The sequence below is a fragment of the Enoplosus armatus genome, chromosome 8 (assembly GCF_043641665.1).
Source record: "Enoplosus armatus isolate fEnoArm2 chromosome 8, fEnoArm2.hap1, whole genome shotgun sequence".
Classification (NCBI taxonomy): domain Eukaryota; kingdom Metazoa; phylum Chordata; class Actinopteri; order Centrarchiformes; family Enoplosidae; genus Enoplosus; species Enoplosus armatus.
In genome coordinates, this window is record NC_092187.1 from 5,580,086 (window position 1) to 5,593,584 (window position 13,499).

The 13,499-nt window shown below is 40.4% G+C and overlaps 1 protein-coding gene across 2 annotated transcripts; it reads left to right on the forward strand.

Moving 5' to 3' along the window:
* Nucleotides 1–332: 332 nt before the first annotated feature.
* Nucleotides 333–9,203, forward strand: rbbp8l (retinoblastoma binding protein 8-like). 2 transcript variants are annotated; one of them, XM_070910502.1, is made up of 14 exons: nucleotides 333–444; nucleotides 2,098–2,191; nucleotides 2,321–2,363; nucleotides 4,034–4,129; nucleotides 4,799–4,911; nucleotides 5,167–5,242; nucleotides 5,467–5,648; nucleotides 5,744–5,787; nucleotides 6,274–6,359; nucleotides 6,638–7,322; nucleotides 7,418–7,517; nucleotides 7,615–7,673; nucleotides 7,832–7,976; nucleotides 9,018–9,203. In XM_070910502.1, exons 2-14 carry the CDS (start codon nucleotides 2,131–2,133, stop codon nucleotides 9,077–9,079), a joined length of 1,752 nt encoding a protein of 583 aa, XP_070766603.1. In that variant the 5' UTR covers nucleotides 333–444; nucleotides 2,098–2,130; the 3' UTR covers nucleotides 9,080–9,203. The 2 variants fall into 2 exon arrangements, with proteins under 2 accessions (XP_070766603.1, XP_070766604.1); XM_070910503.1 differs by having other exon boundaries at nucleotides 5,470–5,648.
* The last annotated feature ends 4,296 nt before the right edge of the window (nucleotides 9,204–13,499 follow it).

The window sequence follows — 13,499 nt, forward strand, 5'->3', positions numbered from 1 at the left end:
TTATTTATGAATATAATCTAATCAGATAAAAATCATTTGAACTCTGTCTATCTAATGTCTGATTTCAATGTACCATTGCAGGCTTCTGCATTGGACATTTCTGTCTGCCAATTGGTTTTGTCCCTCTATCCCCACAGGGCTTTATGGGGCCGGTTTAGCCGGTTATGTGGGATTTCAGCAAAACAGGAATATCAAGGGAGAACTTGCCCAGGCTTCAGTGTTTGTGTTCCTTAAGGGGACGACCGCTCCGACCGGTTTTCTGGGGTGGAGAGATGAGAGGAGGAGGGTGTGGGGCGTTCTCCCTCACCTTATTCTTCTCTCTTTCTTTCTATTATCGCGCTTTCACTCCCTCTGTCTCTGTATCACTGCGTCCATCTCTGAAGTCTGAGCGAGCAAAAGCGGTGCCCGGCAGTGAGTGGCCGAAGGAGTCCTCGGCTGTATGAGGTGAGTTAACATTGATTAAGCTCTGAGTCGTTGCCTGAGGGCCAGATTGGCTTGACAGGTGGGTAGAGTAGGTGCAGGTATGTGCAGGGCAAGGACTGAGCTGACATACAGGAAACGATCATGGCCTTATCAGGCCTTTCATGCTCATTATAGAGTGTATGTGTGTGTGGGCTTGTGTGAGAGTAGCCGCACTTTCTTCACACAATGTTGTTATAAAATGTACTCAGTCTTACATTTACAATACGGCATGAAGCCATATTGAGGGCATAAGAGACAAGTGATGCATTTATAATGTGTGTGTGTGTGTGTGTGTGTGTGTGTGTGTGTGTGTGTGTGGGGTGGAGCTCATACACAAGTGTAACAGACTGAAGGTTTTAATATTGAAATGTCAGTCATTCCTCATTTATCTATATTTGCATTAAAGCTGTATTCTCTCAATACACATGTTTCTGTCACAGTTAAAATGAATGAGTGACAAGACAGTTTACCCAGCATCTCTCTACACTGACGGTCACTCCACATTATTAGTCAGACAAGCTGACAATGAGAAGCCACTCGGACAATATCTTCCAATGGCTTTATTATTCATTTTTTTAGACTCTGGCTCCTCCGTTTGTTCAGAGGAGCATCAGCTGATACTGTGTGACAGCAGTGAATGAGGTCTGAACACCAAAACTTCCTCTCACAACTCAAGCCTGGTTTCGATCAAACAACAAACCTCCCAGCAGATGTGAGGTGTTTGAGGACGGCTTACACTAAAGCTGAGATATGCTGCCAGGCTGTTATCTACACAGCCTGTAAATCTCTATTGGTGTGTGTGTCATCCAGGGCTACATATTTGCACACAATAGAGACGTAATAGAGAAATACAATGTGTGTGTGTGTGTGTGTGTGTGTGAATTATAATCAAGAGACAGCAGAGCAGGCAGACAGGTCTTTTCTTGCTCTGCTGAGTTGATCTGAACAGCCACTTGCCTGACATATCCTGACATGTCGAGGGAGCCTGATCCACACTGATCAAGATGCAAAATAATGTTCAATGCATGTATTTGTGCATTGAAGTGATCATGTGTATGCGCGTGTGTGAGTGAGTGACTCACCTCTTTGCATTGAGACATTCGATCAACAAACTGACGCACAGTTTAAATTGGTTAATGTGATGCACATATGTGTGTACACGTACACACGCGCACTCTGTAAAAAGCTATGTTTCTTGTACTTGATACACAGACTGCAGATTTAAGTCCTAGACCTGGCAGGACCAGGCTAGCTAGTTTTAATCATCCTCAATATATAACAGCAAATTTTGCTACCACATTTGTGTAACAGGGACGGTTTTGTGAAGGTGCAGCGCCAGCAAAGTGTGCGGTTTTGTACGTCCTCAGATGCACAACACAGACCTCAGGCTATAACGCCCAAGTCCTTAACGACTCTGAAGGATTTCCTATGTTTCCAGTCCATTAGTAGTTTGAAGTTGTATTATTTAGTAAAAGCATTGGATTTAGGGTGTATGAAGGGTTGTGAGGTCAAGTCAGGTCAAGTCGATTACATCTAAAAGTAAAATTCTGTTTAAAAGCATTCAATACAATTTAATTCTTTCCATCAAAAGTGACAAAAACATTTTCTGTCTCTCTGCATCTTTCTGTTGTTCAGTCTGACTCAACGTCAAAGGTGATTGCCACAGCAATGGAGTGCTTCAACAACCTACTCCTTAAACTGCGGGAGGTCCACGAGCGAGAAGTGGAGGGTAAGTGGAACTCGTGAAAACAGCAGCCACTGGTAACATGCAGCTGTAATATGAGGAGTATCTCAGAGAACTTCCAGGAATTATTTCACAAGTCCTCACAACCAGGTGTGTTGTGTTTTTGACTTCCAGGGTGGCAGATAAAAATCCAAGAGCTGTCCAACAAGAAAGGCTGGTAAGTGGGTCCTTCACCTCCCCAACGTCTCTGGATGATCATGTTTAGACAACGCTGACAAGATATTCAAGTTTAGCGATACACAAGTTCAGCCACTGTGGGAGCCGTGCTCGGGCCTGAAATCTTTGTGGACCAGGCAGGGAGGCATGTCCTGCACCTGGCCACGTGTTTGTCTATGTCATGTTTAGCTCGTAAGGAAGCTCATGTTGTAACAAGTCATTCAGACTGGTACTGAGTCACAAAATCGTAGTTTCGTTTCTACTTAGAACTAGTGAAAAAAAAAACACTGGCAGTGCTGTGGGATCATTTTGGGTTCTTGATACAACTGGAAGTTAATTCAAGAAAGTCTTTGAGTCAATATTATATACTGTAGAAGAAAGTGAAACCACCTCACCATCAAAACATTGTTCCACTTAATCTGGCTCAACACCTGATTAATTGACTTATTAAGATGGACAATCCTGGTCCACGTAAACAAATTGTGGTCAGTCAGGTAATACATAGGTTGTGTCATACCTGTCAGTCAAGATATGACCCGATTTTGAGGCAGATACTGAAATGCTCCAACTGCCAATCACGTAACAAAAAAATTGACTTCCCTGACCACCTCATATAGGCCTGGTCTTGTTGGTGCATTCAAGTGCTCATGAGAAAGTACAGCATCTGAGACTTTAGATTTGGCTGCAAACAGCAGGAAATTCACATTATCCCTTTCACAACACCCATGTTTACTTATTATTTGTGTTCTGGGTCAAATTTGACTACTGTAGCTTGTGAATGGGAAGGGAACAAAAGAATTACCAAGATGACTGATATGGAAGAAATATAAAAGCATATTAAAAGAGCTCTGCTGCAGTGTAATATTCACAATATTCTACTGTACTTAAGTACAATTTTGAGTCAACTTTACTTGACTACACTACATTTAGTTACAGTAGCAGCCATAGTAAGTAGTTACTTAGATTTTCCATACAAAACATATAACCAGTTTATAAATTGTGATGCATTATTATAGAGTAAATTAACCATCAGTACATGAAGTAGTTCAGAATCAGAATCAGAATCAGAAATACTTTATTGATCCCCGATATAAATATAAGAAATAGAAAATAAAAATATACACATTTACAGTATTTAAGTGAAAAATAAAAGTAAAAAATATATACAATAACAATGTATGTGTATATATATATATATGTATGTTAAATTAGCTCCACCTCAGCCAACTACAACATTAAAGTACAGCTTACATGCTGATGAAGCTGATACTGCATGATGAGGACTTTTTCTCGTTTTTTTGATACATTTTGTTAATAAGACTTCTGTACTTTCACTTTAGTAAAATTTTGAATGCAGGAGTTTTTTATAGTGTTATTGATACTTTTACTTATTCCATCGCTGGAAAGAGGAGAGTAATAGTGGAAGCTGATATGGAAATGTAGCAACAGCCTTGAAACTAAAAGGAAATAGAATATATCTTTTGTAGTATTGGAACCCATTTGTGTCTGATACGCTGCCTGTTCTTCAGGAATGTTCCAGAGAAGACGTTTTATTCTGTATCTCACAAAGACTGAACTGCTATCTGACTGGCATTATGTTTTGACAGTAGAATAATTCTTGTTGTGTGTGTGTGTGTGTGTGTGTGTGTGCGCGCGCATGCATGTTAACAGTGACACAAAGCGAATGGAGGAACTGTTCACCAAAAACCAGCAGATGAAAGAGCAGCAGAGATTACTCACCGAGAACATCAAGACGCTGGAAAACAGGTGCTGATGTCCATTCTGCTTTTGATTTGCATTTGGATTTGCATGTGTGACGTGTGTGTGTGTGTGTGTGTGTGTGTGTGTGAGAGAGAGAGTGTGTACAGTGTAAGTTAAACAGTATATAGTTTACTACGGGAGTCATGGCCTCAATATGAAAATGTCATTTGGCATCACTAAGTAATCACGTCACCGTCTGTGCATACTGTATGAAGCTTTCAATCAAATTTTGTTTGCTCTTTGTTTTGTGTATGTGTACATCATGCTCTGTTCACAAAAATGCTCCCCAATAAGATAACTTGGAAATGAAAGCTCAGGCTTACATTATCAGATAATGCTGAAAGCTGAAACCTGCTGAAAAGATATGGAGTCATAAAGCAAAGTACTGTTAGTTATACAGCCATACTTACCCAAGGTTTGTTAACATTGGCTAACATTAGCCACCATGAGCTACTGGTCATACCAGACCAGGTAAGGCAGGTGTGTGTTGAACTGAGCAATAGTGCGTTTTATTACTTATAAATTAAACTTCTTTATTTATAAGAGGAAACTATATTATTTCTCCTTTCAAAAGTTACACAGTCTGACTTTATTGGATTGTTAAATGCTTGTTTAACTTCAGAGGGTGATGATGTGTTTCTGATGTTGTTGTGTGGTTTTTGGCTGCTTGTGTAGGCTGAGGGCGGGGCTGTGTGACAGATGTACAGTAACCCAGGAGGTAGCCAAGAGAAGACAGCAGGAATTTGAAGCCTCACAGATACAGAGCCTCCAGCACATCTCTCTACTGGGTATACTGTTTATGTCTGTCTTTCTAATCAGCGACTCAACCATCCATCTATTTGTCATCCATCCGTCTTTCTCAGCATCCCTACTAAAACATTATTAATTCATTTCCTATCTTTCCTATCTGACGTTTGGTGTTTGCTTCCATCAACTTTCTTTGAACCTCCTATCCATGTTTTTCCTTTCCACTGAAGATGCATTTTAAAGACAACTTTGTTGTTAAGTTCTCCAATCATGACGACATGTGGTCTGTGTTGTAGCAGGAGAGATGAACAGCCTGAAAAAGGAGAACAAGAGACTTAGAGATGAGATCAGGAATTTAAGAGCAGCACTCAAGTGAGTATATTGTGTTTGATTATAACGTTTTAGGATGAGTAAACTTCTACAGCCTTCAAAAACATCTTTTTAATGATCATTTTTGCTATATACTTTTAATTTTTTGTGGAAAAAAGTTTGAATTTCATTTTTATAACAATTTTGCATGCCAAAATATACACACTTTATATATAACACTGTGTGTGTGTGTGTGTGTGTGTGTGTGTGTGTGTGTGTGTGTGTAGCAGAGGTCACAGTGACCACTCCTCCAAAAGCACCACCACAGAGGTCAAACCAAACAGCTCCCCTGACCTCTCACCCTCTTCTGGACCTGTGGCCCTCGTCACTACGGCAACTGGCAGGACCAGCAGCCAGCCAGCAGATGGCGATGTTGCAGTGAAAACTGAGGCAGACCAAAGAAGTGAAGGTGAGGAGGAAGAAGAACGTTTTTCCATGTTTGTTTGTTGATTATCATGCTCTCATTCTTACATTGGGCCGTGTTTTCTGTGTCTGATCAAACAGAAACGGAACACAGACAACTGAGAGGGATGAACAGAAGCCACTTTGTAAGTTTCTAAATCAGATCACTCTCATATGCATAAACATTTACATGCAGTTTTTAACATATTCTCTCGTGCATGTGCATCACTTTCTTGCTGAGAGTTAGATGAGATGATCGACACCACTCTCATATCTGTGCATTAAATATGAAGCTGTAGCCAGGAGACAGATAGCTTAGTTTAGCATTAAGAGTGGAAACAGGGAGAAACAGATGGCCTGGCTCTGTCCAAAAAACATCCGCCTACCAGTACTTCAAAAGCTCACCAATTAACACATTATATCTCATTTTTGTTAAATACTGTCTTTGGACGGAGCCAGGTTAGCTGTTTCCCTTGTTCCCGGTCTTTATGCTAAGCTAAGTTGACCATCTCCTGACTGTAGCTTCATATTTAGCATACACAAATTAAAGAGTGGTATCAATCTTCTCATTTTTTGTGATAATGGATAGCTACACGTGTTGTCATTTTTTCTGCCCTTCTCCTCTCTCACAGGAGTCATACAAGTTTCATTCTCTGTCGCCTCTCGCATCACCGTCCTGGAAGACAGAATATAGCGTAACACGTGTTGGAGAGAGGAGGTGAGACAGGGATATAGGAATAGTATGTAAGTAATAAGTGATTGGGTGTGATCAAATCTGAAATAATAGTTTTTGGAGCCAAAGGAGAACGATCAAAAGTCAGCACTTCGCTTCGATCGCTCACACTAAAGACTTACTCTTTTTCTGTTCCCTTACACTACTCGTTACTGAAAAAAGTAATCCCATTACTGTAACGATGTGTTACTGCGCAACACTGTAGCCTAATAACCTTTTTTAACCTCTCCCTATCTGTCTGGCCTCTGTTTCTCATAACTCAGAGTTCAGAGTGTTGAAGGACTGGACCAGCGATCCTCCATCCCTCCTCAAGAAGTGAACCCCAGCAGACATGTCCTCCACACTCCTGTCCCCTGCCGTCCCCAACCAATCAAGAGCAGCCCTGTTACTCACTCCTGGCCCTTATCTGAATCCTCTGACTGGCTTACTGCGACTGCTGCAGGCACCAGCCTGGTGGTACAACCAAACCTGCCACCCCTTCCCAACATGGTCCCAACTAGTCAACATGCCAGTCCCAGAAGGATGTTTGGGTCTCCCTGGCACAAGCAGAGCACCTCTCAGCCCCATGCCAAAGAGCCAACTGTGTTGTTCAGGCTGAGGAGTCTGCCAGAGCATGTGGAGAGTCAAACTAAGCACCAGGAGAAAAAGGAAATCCCACCAACCAAGGCTGAGAGGGTTTCTGGAGAAGGGCTTAGAGAAACTTATGAGGGGCCTCTGGACCTATCGGATCGAGGAAAGTCCAAATCCAGCCAAACGCCAACAGATGATTCACCCTTAGCCTTACATGGTGGAGAGAGAGTACAGAAGAGCCCTGACAAGGATGTGAAAACAAATCCATCTGCATCATCATCAGCATCCTCACCTTCCCCTGTTGCCCCTCCCTCATCCCCCTCCTCACAACAACAACAACAACAACAACAAGAGCCTACCAGTGACCATGACCACAAGGTAAATTTAGGCCTTTTATCAAAACAATTAAAAGACATGGGGGTGATGGTAAATAGAAGACAAACAGGATGCATGGTATGATGGTCTTGTCACAGCAGGTCGTCAAAGAGCGGGAGCAGACAGAGGAGCTGAACGGAAAGACACACCAAAACAACGGGAAGAAGGTGCCTGTCCTCACCATATCATTACGTCCAGGTAAAGAGCTTATATTCATATGTGTCTGTTTGTGTTGGTATGCATATATTTACGGCACAGGTGAATAATACTTTGTCATGTCATGTTTCTGTAACAGTGGTAGTGCTGGAGACTCTGAATTCTGCTCTGCAGAAACAAGAATCCTCAAATGGCAAGGTAAGGTAATTCAAGCCAACAAACAGTGGAGGCTGTGTGTGCATACACTTGCACGTTCGATATATAACCCTATTCATATAAAAATATCAACTGTTTCAAGTTCATTTCAATTTGAAGTAAAAGTTTCTTTCTGTTGTGCTTCCTCTGCCTCATCACAGTCATCATCACCAGCGGTTGAGCCAGAAAGCAGTTTGGAGGAGCAGGAGGAGGAGGAGAGAGTCTCAGGACAAGAAAGCGACCAGGGCTGCAAGAGGAAGAGGCCCTCTGTGGAGACAGAAACCGACAGAGACTCGGATATAGACAGTAGGCAACAGTTCACATGGTCTAGTCCTTGTGTGTCTTTCTTTCCCTCTTGGGTGTGGTCTTCAAATCACATCACATTTCCAAAGCTTTATGGATTAAGATTTTTTTCCCGCCATGGTCCACATTCATTTCACTTCCGGTTCTGTGGACAGACATGCTATTTAAGGGATAGTTCAACATTTTGGGAAATATATTGTAACTTCTGCTTTCATGCAGTGATTTAGATTGGAAGATAGATGACAAGTGAAGCTACAGCCAGCAGCTTGTTAGCTTAGCTTTGCATAGAGACTGGAAACAGGGGGAAACTGCTAGCCTGGCTACTTCCAAAGGTAACAAAATCCATTTCCAGTATCTCTAAAGCTCACAAATTGGTATAAAAACATGGAGTTTTGGTTTTATGGGGGGTCATGTACTGGACTGTTTCTCCAGGAAGACACTTCCCTCAGGCCAAGAAATAGTCCTGCACATACCTTTGGACAGAAGCAGGCAAGCTGTTTACACCTGTTTCCAGTCTTTATGCTACGTTAAGCTAACTGTCCTCTGGCTTTTACTTCTGCTGCCTTCATGTCATATTGGAGTTCATCATAATTATCAGTTTCTGACTTGTAAATAGTGTTCACGTCAACATCCAAGTTGTAATAATTGGCTGAGAAAGCTCCTGACAACCATGTACGGATGCTGAAAATCTGTTGTTCAATGTAATTAAACCCACATTTAATGGATAAGGAGTTATATATTGTGAATGCACAGTATTTCAATCCTCACACGACCAACTCTGTAATCACACAACCGTTTTGATTATTAAGGCTTTTGATCTGATCTAAACTCTATTGGATGTAGTTGAACCAGGTCATTCAAAAGGACCAGGTCTTGGAAATGTCTTTCGCTCAACTGATGTGGTCTCAACTATTGGTCGTCTAACTACTTCCTTCAGTTCAGTCTTTATTTATACGTGTACAAAAGTAACCATCACAAAAATCTCACTTTTTATGGCCACTGCAAAGGAGCTGTTTGGAACAATGTCCTTTTTTTTCTTCACAGACATCCATCAGGAGAGGAAGACCAAGATCACAATGAGAACTGAGAGGAAGAGCCCAAGCTAAAAGAGCATGATAAAACATTTACATATCCTTATATAACCTTAGCATTAATTTGGAGTTGTGTTTGTGTCCATCTGACAAACGTAAATCAATGTTCACTCTCGTTTTGCTCTCAACTCCTGAGAAAACTAACCCTGTCTCAACTTAGCAACTGACTTAGCAAGTGGCTAACTTTGCTGGGCAGGTAGCAGATAAACTTGGTTTTTACTGAAAACAGCTGCCTGCTGTGGCTGCAAACAACACAGATCAGAGCAGAACAGTAAAGATTATATCTGTAAACAAAATCAATCATGGTTGGGACAATGATGAGTATTTGGAAGTTTTCTTTTGTTTTTTCTTTTTTGGTTATCTTCTCACTGCTTCCTTTATCTGCCACGGAAAAGCAGAACACCGTGCCCTTTATCTGTTGCCAGAAAGCAATCTCGTAAACCAGAATAGAAATGACATTTTTAGTATTACTGTTATATACCACACTTTATATGCAATGCAGATGTCAGAGGCGACTCTCAGTGATGGCCTTGTTCGCTTGCCATCTCAAAATAAATGTTGTTACTATTTATTGATGTTGAAATGCTTCGCAGAGAACCTTTAAAATAAACGGCAATTAAGAGAAGGCCGTTATTGTAGTTCCTAAAAACGTTGTAGACACAAGCCTCTCACTCAAGAGCGGTTATTTTTGGAGGCATTTGCGTTTTGTCACGTTATATTTCCGTTGTCCCAATGGTACGCTCTAGTTCAGCCATAGTATTTCTTTCACTGGGGATGAACATTTTCAGAGGCTGAGAACGTCAGCAACTTTTCACTGACAGCTTTTACATGGACGTTAATATTATATTTAGTTTCAGGATATTCGAATAGTCAGCATCAACCAGTGTTGTAAACACCACATTCTGATTATTGGGATTGGTAAACAGCACAATTTCCATTTCCATAGAGTCATTACTGCCTGTACGCTCTCTCCATCTGAATAAAACCTTTCCAAATGCTGTTACTCTACTAAAACCTTTACCTTAGCTAAGGCTTCATGGTGAACATTAATGTGCATGTAGCATTCTGTTTGGCTGGTTTGGTTTCACTATCAGACTTGGAAAGTCACACATTTTGTCAACTCAAACAGCCTCCCTGAATATGACCCCACAACTATTACCAATGCAGTGCTATAGCATAACTACAATAGCACTGTCATCGCCACTCCCCCTTTCTCAAACTTTGTTTTCCTTGTCTTAAAGCCAAACAGCATTTGAGTTTCACCTGCTAATGCCTAAAACTTTAGTCTTCCTCTCCAATACTCATCCCACACTATTCTAGTTTGATTTGACCTATTTATAGTTATTTCACTTTCCTGGCATTGCTGTCACTGCCTGAATATTTCTGTCACAGAGCCCCCCCACCCACAGTGTGACCAACAAAGAAAAAAATGTGTTCCTCTTCCTCTTTTTCATTTTCAGAATGCACATATTTTGCAAGTATTAACTTTCCACTCACAGCTGTGACAGCTTGTGGTGAGTCAGGTGGATGGAGGCGATAAAAACAGAGTTGGCGAGTGAGTTAAATAACTAATAAATAATACTGTTGTGATACAGCACGGTAGAGGCAAGGTGTCCATTTTATGTAAATATATAAAGTCTTTTTTTTTAATGGAGATGCCCTAATCAACTGGCAGAATCAGCCAATATTTCCTCAAAATATGAGATTGTTATTTTTCTTTTTTCAAAAGCGTGCACTTTTTATTATTCTGTTATTATTCTGTGTGTGAAAACCTGTGCAGTCCTAATGCTGTTATATTGATTTCTGCTGTTTCTATCATGTCTCTTTAATGCCATTAGAGTCCATTAGGTACAGTACTTGGTCAACGGTCAGTGGACAAAATAGCCCTCCCCTGCCATTCGCATCTCTCTGTTAATTCAAATGTGATTGACTGTGCCACTGTAAGTGTGCCATAGAGCTTTGACTTTTACAGTGTGCTTATCCATCAGACTAAATGCTGTGTTGCTGTGTGGTCATAACAGATATTTTGTTTTTTAGAATAATATAACACACACTCTTAGAAACTGTGGTATGAATGCACTACTTCTGATGCTGAAATAAATTTCCGTTCTTGAATGTTGCTTAACTGTAACTGTATGTGACTCAGCTCTTATATTTCGGATCATAACAAATTTACCATACACCTCTTACACACACAGGGTAAATAATCCTCAGTGAATAAGGATGAGTGTTCTCGGAAACACAAGGAACATCATGTCTGTTTTGTTCAAGACATTGTGCAAAACAGTTGTGGTGTGATGATCGGGGATGTGGAAACCAGTGGAAATCATCAAAAGTTTGTCATGTAGTAGTGTGTGATACGACTTTAATGCTACAGGAAGTCCGCTTCGATGGAAGCTATTTCAGAGTGAACTGATTTTTTGCTTCTCATGTCTGTGTGTTCAGTATAAAGTTGGAACAGGACATGGTTTGCTTAGTAGTAGTAGGAGGAGGAGGAGGAGGAGGATTTTAGTACTAGTATTTTATTCAGTCATCACACATACAATAAGTATAAACAGTATAAACAAAATCAACAGTACTAAGTATTATGTATTAGGTAGTGGCTGAACAGGCTCAGGCAGAAGCAAGATATATGCCTCCAGAAAAACAAGAAAAAGAAAATGAATCATTCACACTTGTAACCCTCAAAAACTGCTTTGTATACCATTCTTTTGAAAACCAAAAGCGAATTACACATTTTAAAATTTATGTTAGCGTTGTTCCATAATTTCTCAAATCAAATTGAAAAAATACTTTTGTATACAGTCTAAGTATACAGTAAGTATTATCAGCTAAATTTACTGAAAGTGAATGCACTCATGTTGCAGTAAAATGGTCCCTGTGTGTGTTTTCCCATTATATATATATATATATATATATATGTATATGTTTTTTCTGGATTAACATTACTGCTGAATTAATGTGTATGTTGCATTTTACTGCTGTAGACGTTTACGGTTGAGCTCATTTGAACTACTTTAAATACTGTTGGGTAGTTTAATCTACAGCGATGCATCATATTCTATGAGATCATCATATGTTTGTACCGTTGCTGTCCTGTGAGAACCACGTATCTCTAAAAAGACAACTTTTCATACAATGCATTTACCAGCTGATCCAAGGGGGGTTTAAACAGTTTATTTAGCTTAGGAAGGAGGTTATCACAAACATTCACATTTAAAATCACCACACCTGGAGATACATGGTTTTCACTGGGCAGGAAGGGGATGAAAAACGGTAATCTGAAAAGTAACTAAAGCTGTCAGACAAATGCAGTGGAGTAAAAAGTACAATATTTGCCTGTGATACATAGTGGAGTTAGAAGAATGAAGTTCCATGAAATGGGAATACTCAGGTAAAGTACCCATATCTTGAATTTGTAGAAGAACTGTGCTTGAGTAAATGTTACTTTCCTCCACAAGTCCTAAACTTTGTGTTCACTGAACTCGATGCTATTTTAAATTGTTAACATTTAGCTCAGTAAATGTACAGAAATGATTAATCCTTTTAAAAATTGCATTCACCCTTTCGAACAAACTCCATAACATTTCAAAGCAAACCGATCAGGTGTGTGTGGGTGTACTGTTCCTGTGACACAGTTACAATAATTTGTCATTTCTGGAGCAAATGTCTTAACATCTGAATGTGATAATCTGAGGTATCATCTTCCGTCTGTTGGCTCGTCTGCACTGCTAAACGCACCTTTCTCTCCAGCTTGAGCAATAGCATTTATAGCATCATTTTCAATCTTGGGGCTTGGGAAGGTTATCATGTCATTCCAAATCAAAAAGCTAAAGTCTGAGTGAAGTCACGACTCACTGGTGTTAAAGGCAAATATCTCAACAACTATTGGATGGATTGCCATGAAACTTTGAACAGACATTCATGTTCCCCTCATGAGGCAGGTAACTTTTCATCTAGCACATCGTACAGTCAAAATGCTAAACATGCTAAACTACGATGGTGAACATGGTAAACTCATCATACTCCACGTTAGCATACTGGCTACCATATCTTCCGTAGGTTTAGACAAAGAGACGGGAAATCTTATCTTACCGAGTTATTCGTTTTTTGCATACAGCGTCACAGACTGAGCAGGTCTGAGAACATGTGTAAACTTTGCACGGGTAAAATACACCTGTCAATGGGTTTGTATGTAGCCTGTCACCCACGTGTGCTGTAATCCCCCATGTAATTATCAAACTATCTGTGGATCTTCGGCCTGGTACATGAGGTACTCATTTCCCCCTGAAGTTTGAATATAGAGAGCCACAAACTGAGGCCTGTGTGTCAGAGTAAAAGGCTCATTGTGCCTGCACCCACACCGTGCAACATCAGGTCATCTGTAGCTGTGAACAGCTGCTAAACACCAATTCTGTCTCTTTATCCCTCATGC

Excerpts from the sequence above, each read along its gene's own strand:
- rbbp8l (XM_070910502.1), top strand. The coding sequence starts at position 2,131 with ATGGAGTGCTTCAACAACCTACTCCTTAAACTGCGGGAGGTCCACGAG. Across the intron at positions 5,649-5,743 it reads GGCAGACCAAAGAAGTGAAG|AAACGGAACACAGACAACTG; the intron begins GTGAGGAGGAAG and ends CTGATCAAACAG. Across the intron at positions 6,360-6,637 it reads ACACGTGTTGGAGAGAGGAG|AGTTCAGAGTGTTGAAGGAC; the intron begins GTGAGACAGGGA and ends CTCATAACTCAG.